The 16673-nt window shown below is 41.3% G+C and overlaps 2 protein-coding genes across 2 annotated transcripts in view; one reads left to right on the top strand and one right to left on the bottom strand.

Annotated features, from left to right (window-relative positions):
• Window positions 1-872: 872 nt before the first annotated feature.
• LOC132483329 (small integral membrane protein 7-like) lies at window positions 873-1323 on the bottom strand. Its single transcript, XM_060088621.1, has one exon. It carries the CDS (start codon window positions 1321-1323, stop codon window positions 1075-1077), a length of 249 nt encoding a protein of 82 aa, XP_059944604.1. The 3' UTR covers window positions 873-1074.
• Window positions 1324-11336: 10013 nt separating this feature from the next.
• The window catches only part of FAM241A (family with sequence similarity 241 member A), a 36871-nt gene continuing 31534 nt past the window's right edge, over window positions 11337-16673 (top strand). The window contains exon 1 of the mRNA XM_060088631.1: window positions 11337-11674. Within this exon, the coding sequence (XP_059944614.1) occupies window positions 11510-11674 (165 nt within the window). The 5' untranslated portion in view covers window positions 11337-11509. The remainder of the gene's footprint in view (window positions 11675-16673) is intronic.

Here is a 16673-nt window from a genome sequence, read left to right on the forward strand (position 1 = left end):
CCTTGTATGTTTTTTTTTTTTTTTTCTTTTTTAGAAATGAGCTTTATTTTCAATGCTCTTTAGTTCTAAGAGCCTGCATATTTATTTTTTCCTCCCACCAGGTTACCTGCAAGTTAGGATTTCAAAAACCACAACAAACAAATCAAACACCTGTAGGATCCGGGCACTGACCACCCAAGTGTCATGTTGGCGATTAAACCAGGCCTCCCTTTCAAAGAAACTTCTATGCAAAATGCTATATTTCCTCCAGCAAGGCTTGTTTTTCAACCTTGAAATCATCCACTTGAAAAGCAGACCCCCAAAACCAAGCTGTCAGAACTGGGTCCCAATATCACCACATAAATCACTCTCATTCTACAAACTATACAATTAATGGTCCCAAAAGTTACTTTAATAGAGGGCTTCAAGGCAAGGCAAAGTTTCTCATAAAACCTCCATCCACCCTGCCAACTGCTCTGCACCTCTCTTCTACAGGAACCCATGACACTTCACCCTTCAAGTCCAGGGGACAACCTCAGCAGCATGGAGTGGCCAAGCAGAGCCCATTGGGATGGGGAAGGAATTTGGACACAGACCCAACAACAATGAATTTGTTCATTCCTCACAAATGCAGTCCAATAAGAGGCTGCATCAAACTTAAAGCCAACCTTCCTGTTTCAGATCCCTGGATACAAAAGATATTTAAAAATCTGTATAATTTGAACCAAAAAAGGATAGTTATTAAAAGTAAACCAAGAAATACCCAGAAATGGGTTTCCAGTGAAAGTTTGGTAGAAGAGGGATTCTGATCTGATTAAACAATCTAGACACCACAGCCCCTCACATAAACACTCTTCAAACTCTTTTAAGCAGACAGCATTTCAAGGCAGAGATCAAAGTGAAAATATCTTTGAAAAGAAAACAGTGATGTGGCTGGGAAACTGTGTTCATCTTGGCGAACATTTTTTCCACCCACCACAAGCTTGGACTTTCTGGGAAGGTCACTGGTTTTCTGGTCAGCAACATTCTTGAAGTCATCAGGAATGAAGGAAGAGACACTCTGAGAAGGTGTGTTTCCAGTTCTGTACCTGGAGCTCAGGAGCCAAAGAGCACAATCATGCAGAACATCATGAAGACATTCCACAGGGCGATGAAGATTCGAAAATATCTGAGGCTCAGCAAGAACTCCCGGATGTTGTCACCTGTGCTGGGCTCCCTCGACTCCTCCCCAAAGCCTTGCATGTCCTTCTTTTTCAGCTTAAAGTTGAGCACCACCCCAGCGTTCATCAACAGCATCCCAAACAGCAGGATGTCCCCGATCATTGTTACTGCCGGAGCATCCATCAGAACAGGAAGCCCCTTGTATGTTATTTGTCATTTTTCCCTTGCTGCTTTCACTAATTTTTCTTTGTCTTTAATTTTTGGCAGTTTGATTTCTATGTGTCTCGGCGTGTTTCTCCTTGGGTTTATCCTTTATAGGACTCTCTGTGCTTCCTGGACTTGCATAGCTATTTCCTTTCCCATGTTAGGGAATTTTTCGACTATAATCTCTTCAAATATTTTCTCGGGTCCTTTCTCTCTCTCTTCTCCTTCTGCAACCCCTATAATGCGAATGTTGTTGTGTTTAATGTTGTCCTAGATGTCTCTTAGGCTGTCTTCATTTCTTTTCATTCTTTTTTCTTTATTCTGTTCCACAGCAGTGAATTCCACCATTCTGTCTTCCAGGTCACTTATCCGTTCTTCTGCCTCAGTTATTCTGCTATTGATTCCTTCTAGTGTAGTTTTCATTTCAGTTATTGTAGTGTTCATCTCTGTTTGTTTGTTCTTTAATTCTTCTAGGTCTTTGTTAAACATTTCTTGCATCTTCTCGATCTTTGCCTCCATTCTTTGTCCAGGGTCTTGGATCATCTTCACTATCATTATTCTGAATTCTTTTTCTGGAAGGCTGCCTATCTCCACTTCATTTAGTTGTTTTTCTGGGGTTTTATCTTGTTCGTTCATCTGGTACATAGCCCTCTGCTTTTTCATCTTATCTTCCTGTGAATGTGGTTTTTGTTCCACAGGCTGCAGGATTGTAGTTCTTCTTGCTTCTGCTGTCTGCCCTCTGGTGGATGAGGCTATCTAAGAGGATTGAGCACGTTTTCTGATGGGAGGGACTGGTGGTGGGTGTTGCTCTGGTGGGCAGAGCTCAGTAAAACTTTAATCTGCTTGTCTGCTGATGGGTGGGGCTGGGTTCCCTCCCTGTTGGTTGTTTGGCCTGAAGCAACCCAAAACTGGAGCTTAGTTGGGCTCTTTGGTTGGGCTAATGGCAGACTCTGGGAGGGCTCACGCCAAGGAGTACTTCCTAGAACTTCTGCTGCCAGTGTCCTTGTCCTCACAGTGAGCCACAGCCACCCCCCACCTCTGCAGGAGACCCTCCAACACTAGCAGGTAGGTCTGGTTCAGTCTCCCCTGGGGTCACTGCTCCTTCCCCTGGGTCCCGATGCACACACTACTTTGTGTGTGCGCTCTAAGAATGGAGTCTCTGTTTCCCCCAGTTCTGTCAGAGTCCTGCAATCTTTTCCCACTAGGCTTCAAAGTCTGATTCTCTAGGAATTCCTCCTCCCATTGCCGGAACCCCAGGTTGGAAAGCCTGACCTGGGGCTCAGAATCTTCACTCCAGTGGGTGGACTTCTGTGGTATAAGCGTTCTCCAGTCTGTGAGTCACCCACCCACCAGTTATGGGATTTGATTTTACTGTGATTGAGCCCCTCTTACCATCTCATTGTGGCTTCTCCTTTGTCTTTGGATGTGGGGTATCTTTTTTGGTGAGTTCCAGTGTCTTCCTGTCAATGATTGTTCAGCAGTTAGTTGTGATTCTGGTGTTCTCACAAGAGGGAGTGAGAGCACGTCCTTCTACTCCACCATCTTGGTTCTCCTCCAGGCTCAGGGTCTTATAATGTGGGCCTCCAATTACTCAAGTCCTTACTCTGGGTTGACCTCCATCCCTGACAGAGCCGACTGCCTTTGGAGACACAGCGCGGGTCCTCGCTTGGTGTCCAAACACTGATGCTGCCCCCACACCCACAGGGAGGACGGGGTGGGAGGGCAGATGCTGCTTCTCAGAATGGGTTTCGTCCTAATAATTAGGGACTGTGGCACCAAGGTGGCACTGCACCAGGAAAGTCAAGGATGCAGTAGGATGTAATCTCTGCAGATGCCCTGCAAGCTCTGGTTAAGAGTGCAAACACTCCTCTGGGTGCGAGAGGAAAAGGGACAGGCTCTGGCTGCCAGCAGCCTGGCCAGAGGGAAGCTTCCAGCTCATAGGAAGGGGCAGAAAATCTCCTCAGTCTTAAATGTATTTACTAGCCAGTTGTCGAGTTCACTTCCCTTTCCTGAAACTTGCCTCCTTTGTCTTTCAGACCTAGATTGGAGAGGCAAATACATGGCACTTGTGCCAGTGCTCATATCTCCTGCACCATGGCAATTATTCTTTCCCCCAAAGTTCCAAGCTATCTTATACAGTGTACCAGGCAGCCATGAAGAGTAATTGGCACATGAGATAAAACCCATCTGCTACCCTTATCTAGTTTTACTTCCACTAGTACCTTGCTGGCAGATGCTATTTGAAATTTTCAGCATGGGTTCTAATTTCTTGCCCAGCCAAAAACATATATTCTTTAATTTCTGTTTCAGCTCTTTGCATTCCCTTTTGAGCCAACCACAAATTTATTTCCCATGTGAGGAAACTCAAGGTCCAATGTCATTAGCAGAGCACAGATAACTATGGTTTCCCACAAGCAATGAAAAATCACACACATCTCATGTGAGCTCTACTCACATAATAATACTAATTAATGTATTTAATATTAATACTAATTAATTAATTAATACTAATTAATAGGTGCCAATAATACCCATATTTCACAAATATGAGAACTGAAGATTAGAGAGAGCCAGGATCGAAATTCAGGAAAAGTCAAGACTCTGAATTGTTAGTCCCTACCCTATACCAGCTCTACTTTTCCAGATCCTTCTAAATGGTTCCAGGAATCCTCTTAGAAGTCCTTAGTTTTCTTAATACATACTGTTTTAGGGCTTCCCTGGTGGCGCAGTGGTTGAGAGTCCGCCTGCCGATGCAGGGGACACGGGTTCGTGCCCCGGTCCAGGAAGATCCCACATGCCGTGGAGCGGCTGGGCCCGAGAGCCATGGCCGCTGAGCCTGTGCGTCCGGAGCCTGCGCGTCCGGAGCCTATGCTCCGCAACGGGAGAGGCCACAACAGTGAGAGGCCCGCGTACCACAAAAAAAAAAAAAAAACATACTGTTTTAAAGACACATTAAGAATAATAGATTTATTTAGGAAAACACACACAGGAAAGCAAATACAGAAAAATATCAACAACAGGCCAATCTGGGTAAAAGTTCTGCTGGTGTTCATTGTACTATTCCTGCAATTTTTCTGAAGGTTTGAAATTTTTCAAAATGAAAAGTTAGAGACAAGAGAGTAATAGACCTAATTTTCACTGAGTAAAGGGAGTTATTTCATGACAAAGTCTTAAAATTATTGATGTCTTAGAATCATATTAGGACAATTTATAATTGTTATAAATAAACAATTTATAATTGTTTATAAATGTTCATTAAAACATTTTAAAAGATTGAGGGGTAGGGAATAGGGAAAATAATTTAAATATGAGTGATTAAAAAAAGATGCAGCATAAGAAAATTCCATCTATCCTTTTGCTTTTGAGAGTTAACCTCTCCGAGAAGAACAACTTGACCAACTGGAATAAAAGTAAATGACAGCAGCCAAGACACTCAGGTTAGATCTAGAGGCAAAGTCATACAGAAATCATAGAAGTTTAAAGCAGGAGGAGGTTTTTCAAATTGTCCAGTTAAACTTGTTCATTTTACCGATGATGAAATTCAGTACCAGAGACTTTAAATGAACTGCCCACATTTCTGCAGTCTGATAGTAGCAGAACTACTTCATTTCCTCTGTACCCTAGTTTAGAGCTTGTATCATCCTAACTTCTTTAGTAAGTGATAAAAAGCCAACCCAAGATGACGTATGAGAAAAAAAAGAGGGGGAGTGGCATTATGGTGATATATTTATTGGCTAACATATCAGAAAAAGGCATACAAGGGTAGCTCAACTTTTGGAGTAGTTAAAAAGCTGTCTTTAAGAAGCTCATCACGGGCTTCCCTGGTGGCGCAGTGGTTGAGAGTCCGCCTGCCGATGCAGGGGACACGGATTCATGCCCCGGTCCGGGAAGACCCCACATGCCGCGGAGCGGCTGGGCCCGTGAGCCATGGCCGCTGAGCCTGCGTGTCCGGAGCCTGTGCTTTGCAACAGCAGAGGCCACAGCAGTGAAAGGCCCATGTACCGCAAAAAAAAAAAGAAAAAAAAAAAGCTCATCTCTCAGCCATTCATTCTGCTGGACAGACTTCATTCTCAGGCCCTTATAAGATAGTTCTCCTGTAGTTCCAAGCTCATATCACCACACACCAATCCTGTAGACAAGACTTTGCTTTTTCTACAGTACAAACAAAAATCCCAGAATTGAGTTTCACTGGCCCTGACGGTCCTGATTTGGGCCATGTGCACATCCTCAAATCAGTCACTATAGCCATGGGAGGTAGGAAGGGTGAAATGCATTTGATTTACTTAGTAAAGGTCATATTCTCCACTCCTGGATCCAGGAATAGAGTCATCTTCACTGAAATCACAGACAGAGTGGGAGAGAGTTGAATCAATTAAAAAAAGCTGGGGTACTGTTAACATAGAAGTAGGTACAGATAATAAATGGCAAAATCTACAAATTCTACATCTATCCATAAATAACAGCTGAAAGAATAAAGGCTAAGAGAAGACAAAAACTGCCTTTTAAAAAACATTCAGGGCCTCCCTGGTGGCGCAGTGGTTGAGAGTCCGCCTGCCGATGCAGGGGATACGGGTTCGTGCCCCGGTCTGGGAGGATCCCATATGCCGCGGAGCGGCTGGGCCCGTGAGCCATGGCCGCTGGGCCTGCGCATCCGGAGCCTGTGCTCCGCAACGGGAGAGGCCACAACAGTGAGAGGCCCGCATACCGCAAAAAGAAAAAAAAAAAAAAAAAAAAAAAAAACATTCAAAAGACTGTCTTGAGGGGAAAAAAAGAAAAGATTAATCAGTTCTCTTGTACTTCAGGAAAGAATTAGGACCAATAGGCAGAGGAGACAAGGATACAGATTCAACTCAGTAGATGTAAAGAATTTTCTAACAACTAGAGATATCCAGTAATTGAACAGGTGGCATCATGAAGTAATGAGTTTCCCATAGTTGGAAGCCTTCAAACAGAAGGAGGGTGACAGTCTGTCAGGAATGTTATAGAAGGGATCCCTATACTGGTGGGAGGTTGTTCTAAAATACCTCTTAGATTCCTTCCAACTTAAGATTCTAAATTATTGAGAACAGCATGAATAAAAGATCCAAACCCATTCAACAACTAAATTATTCAACAAAAGGTAACAGAACTTTCAGCTATGAAGTTGAGGCAACCAGACTTTGCATGCCAGCCATCCAATTTTACAAAGAAAACAAAAACAGATCTTTAAAAATGATTATTTTTAAATTACAACATTAAAATTAATTTTACTAGGAAATACACAACCCAGAAAACATTGTAAAAATTTCTCTTCCAAATTTGATCTATATGTTCACATAATTTCACTTTTGTCAGACTTATTCCCTAAGTTGAACAGAATTAAGTTCCGTATTACACTTTTTATCTTCCCAGCTCCTGAGATACAGGCTAAGTGGCTCTGCTACTGTCAGCCTGTGTTGGAATTCCATAGTTTACTCAGACATGTCCCTACTGGAGAGCATTTAGGCTTCTTTCAACTTTTCACTATAGTTTTGCCTTGAACACCAAACAGTTTTGTTTTGTTTTTTTAACCTCTTTTGAATTTTTTTCTAGGTCTGCAGTTAGTGGCCAAAGAGTATGAATATTTTTATGGTTCTGAATATATACCGCCAAAAGAATGCCATCAGTTTGCAGTGCTACTAGCAGTAATTGAGTTTAACCATTTCCCTAAGGCTTGTCCACATTAGGTTTTATTCAACGCTTTAAAAATTGCTAACATATTAAGTAGTACTTTATAATTGTTTACTTTTCCATTTTTTTCTCTACTAGCGAGTTTGAATAGCCTTCTCAACTCTTTTTTTTTTTTTTTTTTTTAGTGAAAACACAACTCTTAATCTACATTCCTACTGTAAGGAGAGAACTCAGTAGTACATGTGGATGCAAAGAAGTCACACCAGAAAAAGAGAATAAAACAGTTAAGGTAAACAGATTAGGCCCAAGATGAAGTCACTCATGCTAAACACCACATCGACAAACCAAAACTTAACTAAATTTCGAGCCTCAGAGAAGAGAAGGCCTAGGTCAACTGATCAGCCCTTGCCTGCGCAGCACAAGTTACCTCACCAGGCCCCAAGATTTCCTTTGCTCCATATAAGGGGATAACCCAGCATTAACCAATCAGCAAATGCCCAGTATAACTTTCCTGTTCCTGCTCTCTTTGGTCTATAAAACCCTGCTAAGTTGTACACTTCTTTGGAGTTCCTTTCTATCTGCTAGATTGGATGCTGCCTGATTCATGAATGGCTGAATAAAACCAATAAGATCTTTAAAAGTTATTCAGTTGAATTTTGTTCTTTAACAAAAGAGAGAATAGAAATTAATTCCAAGAAGAAGGGTAAATTTTTCCTTCTCCCAATCAGAATGGATGCTCTGGGATGGCTAGAGAACATTGAGAAAGCACTGGTTCACCATGTTTCTGATATAGCTTCCTTAAAATAAAGGAATGATAAAGGAAGTGAGTGTTCTCCAATAAGTTCCTTTTCCTTTAAATTCACATGTTGTCCAGAAACCATAGTTTTTCCTGGGATTTTAGTTAAGATTTCAAACATCTCAAAAATTATTCCCCATACCAAAGGCTCTGCTAAACAGGAAAGAAACAGAAAATGAGAGGCAAAAATTAAAGCACAGGAAGCATATAATAACATCATAGTATGTCAAAAATTAAACTGAAAAATGAAGTTTGGCCCATTTTCTAAAATAACTGCATTTGTTTCTAATACTATATTACTAAATGAGTACAGATCACTCTGATTTGTTCATTTTTCTCTCTGGAAAGATGTACACATAAGAGTGGAAGAACATTAAAAATAAGATATTAAAGGTGTGAAAGTGAGAGAGTTCCCACAGCAACTGCACAAGCAAGACACCTTTGCACTACACAGGCCACTCCTGAGAAATGAGTCTGTTTTTTGACACTTATTAATTCCTGGGAAAACACAAGGTAAATACACTAATAAAATCACAACTAAACTGCATACAATTTGAGACCAACATGTTATAGTTGCCTAGGTAATAACAATCTTATATTTCCCATGGGAAACAGGCAGTAATAGCTTTATATATTTATTATTCATAGTATGCAACAGAGGGAAAACAGTCCTCCCCTCTCATAAGACACACTTGAAAGTATGTTATCTGTGATGTAACCTGAATAATGTCTTTTGTATAAAATGCTACTACTGGGTTTTTTAAAAAGAGGTGATTCTCTAAATCTTCAGGAAAGACTAAAGTCTCTATAAACAAATGAATAACAGTTCAAAGAGGAAACCCAAGCACTAAATAAAAGATAGATACTAAGAAAATGAAGAGGTTCTGACATCAGTCCTAGGCAGGAATCAGAGGATTCTGGCCACCTTTTGGTGAAAGTTCTTGGCTTTTGCCAGGAAAAGCAGAATAGAAATCGAAAGAAAATTAAATGGAAGCTACATGAGAGGAGGGACCTAGACCTGGGCCTAACGCCTAGAGGTGTTCAATAAATATCTGCTAAATAACTGAATGAATACACTTCTCAAAGAATCGAGAAGCCTGACTTCCCAAAAGGCCAGACAGTATGTTCTAAAGCACTTAAGTAAGACTTGTCTCCTAAGTTGAACAAAGCTAAATTCTGTATTATTCTTTTTTTCCTGGCCAGATATATATATTCTATGCCTTCTGAGTCCTCAAGTATAGAAGGAGTTTCTGTTCACTCTGTAACCTGATTGAAGAGTGCATAGCCACTCGATTTACCAAGTTAACAGCTACAAGCCAAAAGAGGGTGAACTTCAAAATGTGCCTTAAGCTCCACAGAGTTGGCAGTAAAAAGCTGATATTCTCTGTGCCACATACATAATCCTAAAGTTTTGTTTTAAATATATATATATAAGGTCATTTTTTATAAGAAACACTACTAAGAGCCAAAGCAAAATTTCAAGAATGAAAATGTCTTTAGAGGAAAGCAATGAGGTCCAACAGGGAATGCTTTTGGGTTCCCATGGTGATATTTGTTTCTGATTTTATATATATATATATATATAATATTAAATACTTTCCTCTGGGGTTTTAAAGGCTTTTAAGAAAGGAAATAAACCAAATTCATTTTCTTTCTAATTTGTGATAGCCAAAGGCATATTTTCTAGCTTCTACAGTCCTGATTACCAAAACCAGGAAACAGGTCTTTAAAATGTCTTTACATTCCCGCCTATTTTAATTCCCTCTGGGCCTAGAGACATTTTTAATAGAACATCTCAAATAACTCAGTCTTCTCCATACCTAGGCATATTTACTTTCCATTGAAAGATAGCCTGATATTTTATCTATACAATAGTCTATTACCTTCTCAAAATACAGATAAGAGATATACAAAATTTGATACCTTATTTAAGTGACCTCAACTTCCCTTTAACAAAATGGGTAGGGTAGTCTGATGTGTGTTTTTCAACACCACTAAGCAGTTAACTCAGTTCTGGCACTACCTATCTGGAGATAAGTTCACATATCCTACAGGCCAAGGACTCAGTTCCGCAAGACTGCCCCTCCCCCCCCACCTCCCCCTTGCTCCAATTCCACCCACCACACACAAGTCAGCTGCCAATTGCAACTCCGGGCTGTTACCTGTGCTTCTACCAGCCACCTATACATTGAAGGTTCCCACGATCCCCTCTTTGGGTTCCACTAATTTGCTTAGAGCTGCTCACAGAACTCAGAGAAACGTTTACTTACTTTTAGGAGTTTATTATAAAGTATATTACAAAGAATACAGGGGCACAGTCAGATGAAAAGGTACATAGGGCGAGGTATGCGGGAAGGGGCGCAGAGCTTCCATGCCCTTTCTAAGCTGCCACTCTCCCCCCATCTCCAGGTGTTCACCAACCCGGAAGTTCTTTAAACCCCTATCCTTTGGGTTTCTATGGAGTCTTCATTACAAAGGCATGATCGACTAAACTACTGACCATTGGTGATCAATTCAACCTCCAGCCCCGCTCCCCTCCCAGGAGATCAGAGGGGGGACTGAAAGTTCCAATCTTCTAATCACAAGGCTGGTTCTTCTGACAACCAGGCCCCACCCTTAGGTTACCTAGGGGCTATCAAAAAGTTGCCTTATTAACATAACAAAAGCATCGTTATCCCTTTCACCACTTAGGAAACTCCAAGGTTTTAGGAGCTCTGCGCCAGGAATGGGGACAAAGGATATATATATATATATCTTTTTCATGCTACCTGTGGTATCGCAATTTATAATAAGAAATATATATTTCTTATTATAAATTGCGATACCACAGGTAGCATGAAAAAGAATTATAAACTAGATGTCTCCCTTACCACACTGAGTGACATATTCCTACCCATTTATAGAAATATACGCAAAGGCAGATACACCACCAAGTGCTCCCAAGGCTCCAACAGCCAACACACACCAGGGAAGCACTCAACAGAGAGAGACCTTCAGACCTTCAGAGAGACACAGAGAGGAGGCAAAAGGAACAAAATAGACGGAGAATGTGTATTACTTGTAAAGGATGGACAGCTACTCAGGACAGGCAGCCAGCATCACACCCAGGCACACTGCCAGTGCCAGGCAAGCACAGAGGGGCCCCGCTGGAGTGTGGAGCTCTATGTCGGCGTGTGGTTCCCTCTCTCACACACCTACCAACACACGCTCTCCTCTCTCCCTCACAAACGCATACACCGCGTCTTTCACAGTCTCTCTCAACACAGTGCCTATCAGGCTCTCACACACACAGTCTCGTGCACATACAATCTCTTATACACAATCTCTCACAGTCTTTACGTACGTAGTCTCTCATAAACACACACTCTCTCTCTCACAATCTCTCTCACACACAGTCTATAAAGTACAGTCTCACACACACTCATAGTTTCTCACAAACGCGCGCGCGCGCGCGCCCCCGTTGGCCCCGCCTCTGTCCTGGCCCCACCCTTCCCCGGGTGGGCTCCGCCCCGGCGGCCGAGGGCGGGGCGAGCCGGTGACAGGAGGGGCCGGGCCCGGCTGGTACTTGCGGCGCCCAGGCCGCCGGAGCGCGCTCCGTAGGCTCCTGTCAGCGGCGAGCGCGGCCGATCCCGGGGCGGCCCTCGGGCGGCGATCGCTGCCTCCGGTTTCGCGGCTTGGCCCCTCTGGCGGCCGTCCCGGGCGACGGGAGTTGGCGGCGGGATGTGCTCGGCCGGGGAGCTGCTTGGAGGCGGCGGCGGCGGCGGCGCCGGAGAGCGCGACGAGGACGGGGACGCGCTGGCGGAGCGGGCGGCGGCGGGGACCGAGCCGGAGCCCGGGGCGAGCCCGCGGCGGCGCGACCGGCAGCCGCAGGAGGAGCAAGAGCAGGTGAGCCAGGAGGGGCGGCGCGGTCCGGCCGGTTTCCCTAACCCCACGCAGCGGCGGAGGGAAGTGGCCCGGAGGGCGGGCGGCGCCCGGGCTGTGCTCGGCGTGGGGCGCTGGTCGCCGCGGGGCGCTGGTCGCCGCGGCGTTCTGGGAAGCGGCCCCGGAGGGAGGTTGGACGGAGCCCTCGGGGCCGGGCCACGGGGTCGCGCGTGTGCGCTGCCAAGTGCCGGCCCGGAGTCGCGTGCCTGGCGGGGTCAGCGCCGCCCTTACCCACCCGTCGGGCAGAGGCTTCTCAGGCCGGAGCCCGGGGGTCTGTGGAAGTGCCCTCCATAACGGTCACTTGTCTAAAAGCCTTACATGTAAACATTCTTCAGCTTCGAGTTCATACCCCGGTGCTGTGTTTTAGGGGCCAGTGGCTCCCCTCCCGACTTCCATCTTGTCATTTCTGAACTCACACCTAGCGCCTCTTGTAAGGTGTGGGTGTATTTCTCTAGACATGCAATCAGTATCTGAAGACGTGTAGGAGCGAGTATTACAATAGGTGTCTTGACAGGGACTCTCCGAGAGCAAGTTTTTCACATGAACCCAAAGGGGATCTAAACTTCATTTAAAAACTGAAAAAGCTGAGTAATAATTCAGTAAAAAAAAATAATGCCTAAGGCAGAAAGAAAAAAAAACTGAAAAAGCAAGAAAATTGCTTTCAGTTGGTACCAAAGGGGAAAAAAGTATGAGTCCAGCCATAATAAGGGAAAAGAGAAGTTGGGTAGTTTTTGAAACTCTCAGAATTTGCTTTCACTAAGTTAAGTATGTGATAATAGGCATTATAATACATCATTTATCTTCAAGATTAGGCAAGAAGTTTAATAAAAGAAATTGAATTATATGTGGGATGAATTTTCACCAGCAAATACAGTAATTAGACCTTCAAAAATACCCAAGATAAACTAGCCTTCAGAATCACATTAAAGACCAAGAATTAAAATGATTATTTGCCTTTATTACAGTGTATACTGTTGAGATCAGTTGATACCTGTCCCCTCTCTGCATCTGTTCTTTTTGTCACATTTCACAAACTCCAGCATCATCAGTAAATGCATTAATAGATAAAGTATAAGTTCTAGTGTCTCAGCATTGTTTAGAAAACAGAAATAATTGTGTGGCACGCACAAAATATGCCTTAGCATTAGGTTTGCTCACCATGTGGAAGTGTAATTTTTCATTCTTTTGACAATGTAAGAGATGGTGACTGAAGCAAATAATTGGTAGCTAGGAGATCTTCCTGACTGCTTTCCTTGTAGTTTTCCCCCATTAACTGTACCGTGACTCAGTAGCTAAAGGACTGTTTCCTCTTACTTTAGTTGTTCAACTGGAAAAGTGAAGAAAACAGCAAGAGGAACTCCCTGGTGGGGAGCGGGGGGCGGATGTATTTGAGCTGAAGGTCCCAAAGTAATTTTCAGGTGGTTTTAAGGGAGCATGTAAAATACTTAATTTAAGCTTCTGTGGATTTTTCATCATTAGTAGCTCTGGTCTTAACAAAATTACTTATGGTACAACGACAAGGGATGAAACGAAAAAAGAATGAAACATATAGCCTAGAAAACAGATATACTTTGCATACCTGCTTCTTTCATTGCATGTCATGTAAATTTATTTTCCTATACTCCTTTGAAAATGTTATCATTTATTTTTATCACATGATTTATTTATGTACTCTAAGTCCACATACACAATACTTGAAAATTACACCTGAGATATGCATTTCCTCCTATATCAGCACCAAAGAAGAACTTCTTATAAAGAAGTCAAAAATAAACAAAAAATTGATACAACCCAACTCATTGGTGTAAAAAGCAAGCTTTTGTGATAAGTCATTTCTTGGTAATAAATGTAGCTTTTTTTTCAAGTCCTGAAAATGAAATTTAAAATGTGTATGCACTGCTTTGCAATGATGGTAGAGATATAAAGATATTTGAGGGAGAGGTAAATGAAATTAACAACTATAAAGCATAGTCTAAGGATTTGTCTTATTTTGTTTTTCTTTAGGCAGATGGTGTGTGTTTGTTTTGTTGTTTTAAGGACACATGGACTCCAAATTACAAACGGAGTATTTTTGAAAACTTCGTTTGTAAACTTGTTGTTTAGAACTTAAAGTGAACTTTTCCATAGAAACAATGATATAAACAGAAACAGAACCAAAACTAATTAGCTGGAAATGAGACAGAGGTCATCTCCCTGCTGTCCTTTCCGCTTAGCACACTCACTTAATGTTCTAGAGTCTGAGTAGCGTCGTGGATGTTAAGAGAGAGTTGGTAGTAGTGGCAGTGGCAGCAGTAATAGCAGAGGCTCCTTTATATCTGGATCAGGGTTTCAGGCGGTGTGCTCTTGAATGCAACAGCTCCAGAAGGCACCTGACTTTTGCTCCTCCAGCTCTTTCAAAGATTTTTGTCAGCCCCTAATTTGCTGTATTAAATCCCTTTCTATTTCTAGTTCCTTCACAGTTTGCCCTTACCTGATCATTTGATGAAGGAGCTTTCTTCCTTTGGCCATTCCCCAGCCTAAAGGCTCCTCTACATACATCCTTACATTCACTGATTTTTCTTTCTATTCCTGTCTGAAAGACTCATGCCCTTCCATCTACCTGGAAGCCTCTTGCATCAGCTTTGACTTTACAAAACATATCTTTGGCTCATTGTTATTATGATACCAGATCAAAATGGTATTTATTTCATGTAATACCAAAATACTGGTATTTATATAGGTGTTTTCTTAATAACTAAGATATTATAAGCATCATTTTTTTTTTTTTTTTTACTATTTATCCTTAAGTACTACTCCATCTGAGAGAAAACTAAGGTTCCTCTGTCTTTCTGGCCTAAGTCTTTCCAGGTACATGATTGACAAGGCAGCCTCTATCCTAGGAAAGGAGGACTTGAAAGACTGGACCAGGTTCCCTAGATGAAGGAACTGTCAAGTCTGAAGGAGGAGTTTGGCCTCTAAGAAAGATAAGCCAGGGAGAGAGGCAAAACGCCCAAGGAACTGAAGGGACAGGGCACAGCTGTCCTACATGTGTGTTGGTAATTGTGTGCATGAGAGATGATCCAAGTATGTTCATGACTGTGAATGCCAGGTCCCTTTAGGTAAGAGAGCCTCTGCCCTGCTGCATACCTGGAAGGTTAAATACCTCCAGTCCTTTTATTACATTTATGTATGCATGTGGCATTTTACAACCTGAATAACCTAAGATGGCCCTGCCTTAGGTGGGATAGAAGGGTCCCATATTGGATTGACTTTAGAATCATTATTTTTAGCTTTAAGGCCTTTCTTTATGATTATAAAAGTAATGTGTACTTCAGAAAATGTAGAACTATAAAACAATCTAAAGAAGAAAACAAAAGCATTTGATATCTCACTGAGTAATATTGTGCTATAAAATATGAAACATTTGATGTTACTACACTCATATATCTCTCTGTATGTGTGTATATGCATATATACACACATATTTTTTAACATGTTTTAATGTAATATTTGGATTTGGTATCTTGTTTTTATCTACTTAGCATGTTGTGTCATTTTCCCATGTTATCAAAAATTCTTTGTAAAAATTATTTTTAGGGATGCCTAATAATCACTCCCCTAATACTACATATTTAAGTTACTTCAAACTTTCTTTTATAGATAATGCTGTAATGAAAATCTTTGCTTATAAAGTTCTACCTTTTTCTCACAGTTCCACCTTGGAATAAATTCCTAGAACTGGAAGAACTAGGTCAATAAGTCAAACTCTTTGAATCCTCTTGAAACATCCTAAAAAACTGCATTCAGAAAAGGTTGCACCATTGTACTCTTCTGGCATTAGTATGTAAGAGTGCCAATTGGAAACCATCCATTCCAGCAACAAACAGTATAATTTATAGATTAATCTTTGCCAACTTAATAGGCAAAAATTATCTTATTGTCGTAAGATACTGCTGGAGAGGTTTACTAAACCATTCATATATTTATTGAGCATTTGTATTTCTTTTTAATTGTGTTCTGTGACCATTTTTTCTTTTGGCATTATTATGAGATATTAAACTCATATTTCACATTGATTATAATTATTTTCCCTGCTTGCTGTTTACTTTATAATTTTGTTTATGATGTTTTTGACTTAGAAATGCTTTAAATTTTTGTTAGCCAAAGGAATTTTTTGTTAATTTCATACACACACATCTCACACCCTCATACATGCACACACACACACTCCATACATACATACATATATCTATTATACTTGTTTAGAACATTCTTTCTAATCCTACACTTAAAGTATCCACCAATATTTTCTTATGTGTGTGTTTATAGTTTTATTTTTTTTTACTCTGTATATTTAATCTCTTTAGAATGACTTTATGTATTGTGTGAGGTATGGAGCTGATCTTTTTTGTTTTTCCTAATCATTGAATAATCCACTTTCTCCCTGGCTTTGCAATCCTTTATAGCAGTTATAAATACTGAAGTCTATATTAAGCTTTTACATTTCTGTTGGCATTGTGAAAGGGATTTCTTTTTCCACATCATGTTTTTGCTGCTGGTTTCTAGCTATTGGTTTTTATTTAGTTAGTTTTAAACTAGCTACCTTTCTGAATTCTTTTGTTAATTCTAATACTTATATATACTAGTATCTATTAGACTTGATTCTTTTGCATCTTCTAGGTATATAATCGTCCACTCTCTAGATAAGGTTGATTTTGCTTCCTTTCAGATGGTAATGCTTCATTTCTATTTCTTGCCTTTTGCAATGCTGGAACTTTCAGATAAATGCTGGCTTATAGATATCTAAGTAAATAAATGAAAGAACCTGTATAACGGCATTTATCAAAGAATGTTGCATGAGATCATCTGTAAAAAAAAAAAAAATGGTACCAGAGGGAAGCCTATACCTCTTTTCTGATCTATCATCAAAGATATGATTAGCAGTACATATTCTAGATCCAGAATACCTAGGTTTGAATCCTAA

Source organism: Mesoplodon densirostris, chromosome 1 (genome assembly GCF_025265405.1).
Source record: "Mesoplodon densirostris isolate mMesDen1 chromosome 1, mMesDen1 primary haplotype, whole genome shotgun sequence".
In the NCBI taxonomy this organism is placed as follows: domain Eukaryota; kingdom Metazoa; phylum Chordata; class Mammalia; order Artiodactyla; family Ziphiidae; genus Mesoplodon; species Mesoplodon densirostris.